General features: G+C 45.3%; 1 protein-coding gene across 1 annotated transcript; it reads right to left on the bottom strand.

The window, feature by feature from the left end:
- Positions 1-5,021, bottom strand: LOC142202381 (olfactory receptor 10A3-like). The gene is made up of 3 exons (XM_075272472.1): positions 4,892-5,021; positions 3,286-3,311; positions 1-999 (listed from the first exon to the last, which is right to left on the bottom strand). Exons 1-3 carry the CDS (start codon positions 5,019-5,021, stop codon positions 1-3), a joined length of 1,155 nt encoding a protein of 384 aa, XP_075128573.1.
- Positions 5,022-5,255: the final 234 nt, after the last annotated feature.

Genomic DNA, 5,255 nt, shown 5'->3' with positions numbered 1-5,255 from the left:
TTAGTTGCACTTCATAGATGAAGGACAAAGATAAATGAAGTTGTTGGCCATTTGGAGGACAGAAGACACATTCCACAGTAGCTTTCGAAGAGCCAGTTTAATGTCTCTGTTATTCAGACTGTATATCATAGGATTAAGGAGAGGGGTTACAACCGTGTACAACAAGGAGAGAATTTTTTTGATATCGCCCTGATTTGGAAATAAGTACATACTAATAAGTGACCCGTAAAACATACAGACCACGGCCAGGTGAGAGCTACAGGTGGAGAAGGTCTTCTGTCTCCCGGTCACTGACGGGATCTTCAGTACGGTGATGATAATATACACATATGAGACTATTATCACTGTAACTGGGCAGATGGCGAGCGGTATAACCAGCGCTTCACTTTCCATTTTCATTGCAAACGTATCCGAACAGGAAAGTGCAAGTAATGGATCCAAATCACAGAAGAAATGGTCAATGACGTTTGGTCCACAGAACTCAAAGCCACTCATGGTTATGGAGAGCATCAAAACCATCAGAAATATTATCAGCCAGCACAATAGAACAACTTTTATACAAAAGGTGAGGTCCATGGTGGAGGTGTAATGTAGAGGGTGACAGATGGCCTGATACCGGTCATAGGACATCACCGTCAGGAGAAGACATTCCAATGAATCAGTGGCCGCAAAACAATAAAACTGAACGAAACAGCCGATCAGAGACACAGAAGCTTCTTCGTACAACACAATATGGAGCATGTTGGGTACTATGATGGTGGTGAGGAGGATGTCTAAAAAAGAGAGTTGTGTGAGGAAGAAGTACATGGGAGAGTGGAGGGATCTGCTGGAGGACACCACCAGGATGATCAGGAGGTTTCCACATAGGGTCACACAGTAAATAATTAACAGGAGAAGAAAGCAAAAAATATTCACATTTTGTAAATTCTGGAATCCCAAGAGGACAATTTCAGTCACTGTGTTAGAATTTCTGTGCTGCATGTTCAGGAAAATACATTTCTAAAAGAGAAAATAGAACAAAACAACATGGAATAGAGAAGTAAATGATTCAACCGTACAATATCTGGATCTCTTATCTATGGTATAGTAGAGGAGCAGAGAGTAGCTCGGGAGATGGGAAGGGTCATTGCGTTATTTGTATATGGTGTAAACTCTATGGCAAAAACAGCAGCATTATACAGTCAATGCAAAGTGGATTCATCCACACATTGCAAAAAACTACGTGAAGCAGAAATGCTGCGATTTCCAAAACCATTGTGTTATCCCTACGGAAATTCTGGCGGCAAGCTGGAAGCATCAAGTCCACAGAGGAAATCTCAGTGGACATTCTGTGAAAAGTGCTTTTTCGTTGGGGCCTGCTACGTGGTGCTGAGGTCCCATGTTGTGAAGAAGCAATTTTTTTTGTTTCAGATTTTGCAGACCCAGAAGTACTTACAAAAAAAAAATTGAAATTTCTAGGAATTTCTTACACTTCTACCTTCAGCTCAGTTCACTCCTGGATTTGGTGAAAAAAACACGGTAAAATATGAAACTAAAAAATGCTGCGTTTTCGCAACGTGGAGCCTCATCCTTAGGTTAAAGTCATGAGTCTTACACACAGTCTATTTATGTGACTTGGGTAACTTTTACAGCAGGGATAGGGAACCTTCGGCTCTCCAGCTGCTGTGAAACTACAACTCCCATCATGCTCTATTCACTTCCATGGGAGTTCCAAGAACAGCAGAGCGAGTATACATGCTGGGAGTTGTAGTTTTACAACAGCTGGAGAGCCGTACGTTCCCTATCCCTGCTTTACAGTATGTTCACACAGCCGAATTTGCATTCAGCCGTGTGAATTTTCCACACGGCTAGCTGTGATGAAATGCTGGCTCAGTACACTGGCATCCCGCTCCGGTTTAGACCCGATTGAATGGATCTAATCGGAAGGGATCCTCGCACTGCAGACGCCATGGCTGTGTCAGCCGTGGAATCCGCAGCAAGATGGGACGGCTTGCTTCTCTTTTCCGCTACTAGCAAGCAGAAAAAAGAAGCAAGCGGCTCCCATTGAAGTCAATGGGAGCTGTTTTGGCAGCGGATTTTGAGACAGATTCCACGTCAAAATCTGCTCCAAAAACTCTGTGTGAAAATACCCTTACGTGGCAGAGTCATAATGTAGAAAGTAATAAAGAAATTCATTATTCAAGGCTTCTCTCTCTTCCTCCTCTTTGATATAGAAATGTTTTCTTACATTGAAATTTATAACAATATAAATCCAGGGATCCGAAGGTGTTCATCCGCTGACCCTAATATCAGAAGGACTCTCTGATCAGCTCTGGTGTCCAAATCACATGCAGAATCTTTGTAGCCAGATCTGTTTCCTCTTCTCCATCGTCCACGCAAACACCTTCTAGATGGAACCTGTCACATTGTAACCTCTGCGGCTTATTGCATGTGATCCAATGTGAACAATCTTATATAGTGTTATGTTATTAATATGTTAATATTTACCTAAAAATAAGATGCAATGCCAAGCAAAATTCACAAATTCGTTAAACAAAATTGAATATGTTTCAAACAGAATGTCCATCTATTTCAATTTCAATCCATTCCCAAATACCAAACAATACAATTCATGTTCCTAATAATTTATAAGCCTGGTTATAGTGTATATATAATATTATATAGTATACAGTACAGAGCTGGATGAAGAATAAGGAATAAGTGTGACATGAAGCCTCTAAGACGCAGAATTCCTTCCTAAGCTTATTACTTGTGTCCTTTTATAGATACAATGCTACAATCCTAGCAGATCAGATCCCGGGAGACTTCTCCAATCATTTCTCCTGAGAACAGCGTCTAATACTAGCAGGAGATTTAGATGTCTTAAAGGAACAGAAAAGATGTTTACATCTAATTTATTAGTATTTACTAACATAGAATCCCCTAAAACTTGACTTTGCATTAACCCTTAAGTACTATCAGGGTGTCTATTATACACTACCGTCATACACATATCATTATGATAGACACCATGATAATATTTAAGGGTTAATGTTAGAGACCAAATACAGTATAGAGCAGACAGTTAGTCCCGGGCAACCAGACTCCCCTGCACACTGAGTCAAAACAGCACTGAGTCTCCAACACCCTCCAAGCCAGAGAAGAACCAGACCCCAGAGGTCTTCGGCAGAGCTCCTGATGGTGGAGTTGGACTGGTAAATTCTGGGACCCAGAACCGCAGCCGTCCAGAGGGCTTCACACACACAGCACACCCCAAGTTACAGCAGGACCCAGAAAAACACTCACCCAGGTGGGTGAAGAAACTGATGAAGCTGGTCAGCGGAAAAGAGTACAATAAAGAGAGTTTTGCCAGACGAAAGCACTGCGGAGTAGTCATATAGGCCGGATGGGTAGTCAGGAGGTCACTCAGTTTCCAGGGATGAGGCAGGACGTAGTCGAACAAGCCGAGTCATACACTGGAGATCACGAGATACAGAGTCACAGGTCAAGGAGAGGTGGTCTTCAGGCAAGCCGGGTCATACACTGGAGATCACGAGATACAGAGTCACAGGTCAAGGAGAGGTGGTCTTCAGGCAAGCCAGGTCATACACTGGAGATCACGAGATACAGAGTCGCAGGTCAAGGAGAGGTGGTCTTCAGGCAAGCCGGGTCATACACTGGAGTTCACGAGATACAGAGTCGCAGGTCAAGGAGAGGTGGTCTTCAGGCAAGCCGGGTCATACACTGGAGGTCACGAGATACAGAGTTGCAGGTCAAGGAGAGGTGGTCTTCAGGCAAGCCGGGTCATAAACAGGAGGACACGAGATACAGAGTCGCAGGTCAAGGAGAGGAGGTCTTCAGGCAAGCCGGGTCATACACTGGAGGTCACATGGTTCAGAATCGCAGGTCAAGGAGATATGGTCTTCAGGCAAGCCGGGTCATACACTGGAGTTCACGAGATACAGAGTCGCAGGTCAAGGAGATATGGTCTTCAGGCAAGCCGGATCATAAACAGGAGGACACGAGATACAGAGTCGCAGGTCAAGGAGAGGTGGTCTTCAGGCAAGCCGGGTCATACACTGGAGATCATGAGATACAGAGTCGCAGTTAAAGGAGAGGTGGTCTTCAGGCAAGCTGGGTCATACACTGGAGTTCACGAGATACAAAGTCGCAGGTCAAGGAGAGGTGGTCTTCAGGCAAGCCGGGTCATACACTGGAGGTCACGAGATACAGAGTCGCAGGTCAAGGAGAGGTGGTCTTCAGGCAAGCCGGGTCATACACTGGAGTTCACGAGATATAGAGTCGCAGGTCAAGGAGATATGGTCTTCAGGCAAGCCGGGTCATAAACAGGAAGACACGAGATACAGAGTCGCAGGTCAAGGAGAGGTGGTCTTGAGGCAAGCCGGGTCATACACTGGAGATCACGAGATACAGAGTCTCAGTTAAAGGAGAAGTGGTCTTCAGGCAAGCTGGGTCATACACTGGAGTCCACTGGATACAGAGTCGCAGCTCAAGGAGAGGTGGTCTTCAGGCAAACCGGGTCATACACTGGAGATCATGAGATACAGAGTCGCAGGTCAAGGAGAGGTGGTCTTCAGGCAAGCCGGGTCATACACTGGAGTTCACGAGATACAGAGTCGCAGGTCAAGGAGATATGTTCTTCAGGCAAGCCGGGTCATAAACTGGAGGACACAAGATACAGAGTCGCAGGTCAAGGAGAGGAGGTCTGGAAAGCAAGCAGGGTCATATACATGAGAGGCAAGTAGCAGATATACAATAGGCGTCGGCAAACTGGGACAGGGGTGGATAGGATGCAGGGCAAGCTGATACTGATGAATGTCTGAATAGCCAGTGGCAAGCTGGTGCCAGTGTCAGGCCTAAACAGCCTCTAGCTTGCCACCTGACCCCTGACCCTGGAAGTCTGGGTTATGGTCCCAGGAGGCGACCAGCAACCCCCGCAGACTATTACGGATGTTCTGGTCCTCCCCCAGAAAGGACCCAGGAACAACAGACCTGGCACAACTAGTACAGCGGGCCGGCATCCTCCGTATATCGCAGCGGGGGCTCTGGTTTGGCACTTGGCAATTAATTTGTTGGGTGTTACTTATACTATATGTGTCTATATGTGACCATTCAGTGGTGGTGATATAGATTTCAGTCGACTAAGGGTTACAATATTGTATTGAACTTGTATTATGAGTAATTAAAATCCTTAATCCTTTAGGCTAAGGCCTCACATAGCAAATGGGTCTATAAAAACATAGCAAAAATGGCCG

Source organism: Leptodactylus fuscus, chromosome 5 (genome assembly GCF_031893055.1).
Source record: "Leptodactylus fuscus isolate aLepFus1 chromosome 5, aLepFus1.hap2, whole genome shotgun sequence".
NCBI lineage: Eukaryota > Metazoa > Chordata > Amphibia > Anura > Leptodactylidae > Leptodactylus > Leptodactylus fuscus.
The sequence above is the reverse complement of the archived record's forward strand: the minus strand, read 5'-3'. Positions and strand labels throughout refer to the sequence as shown.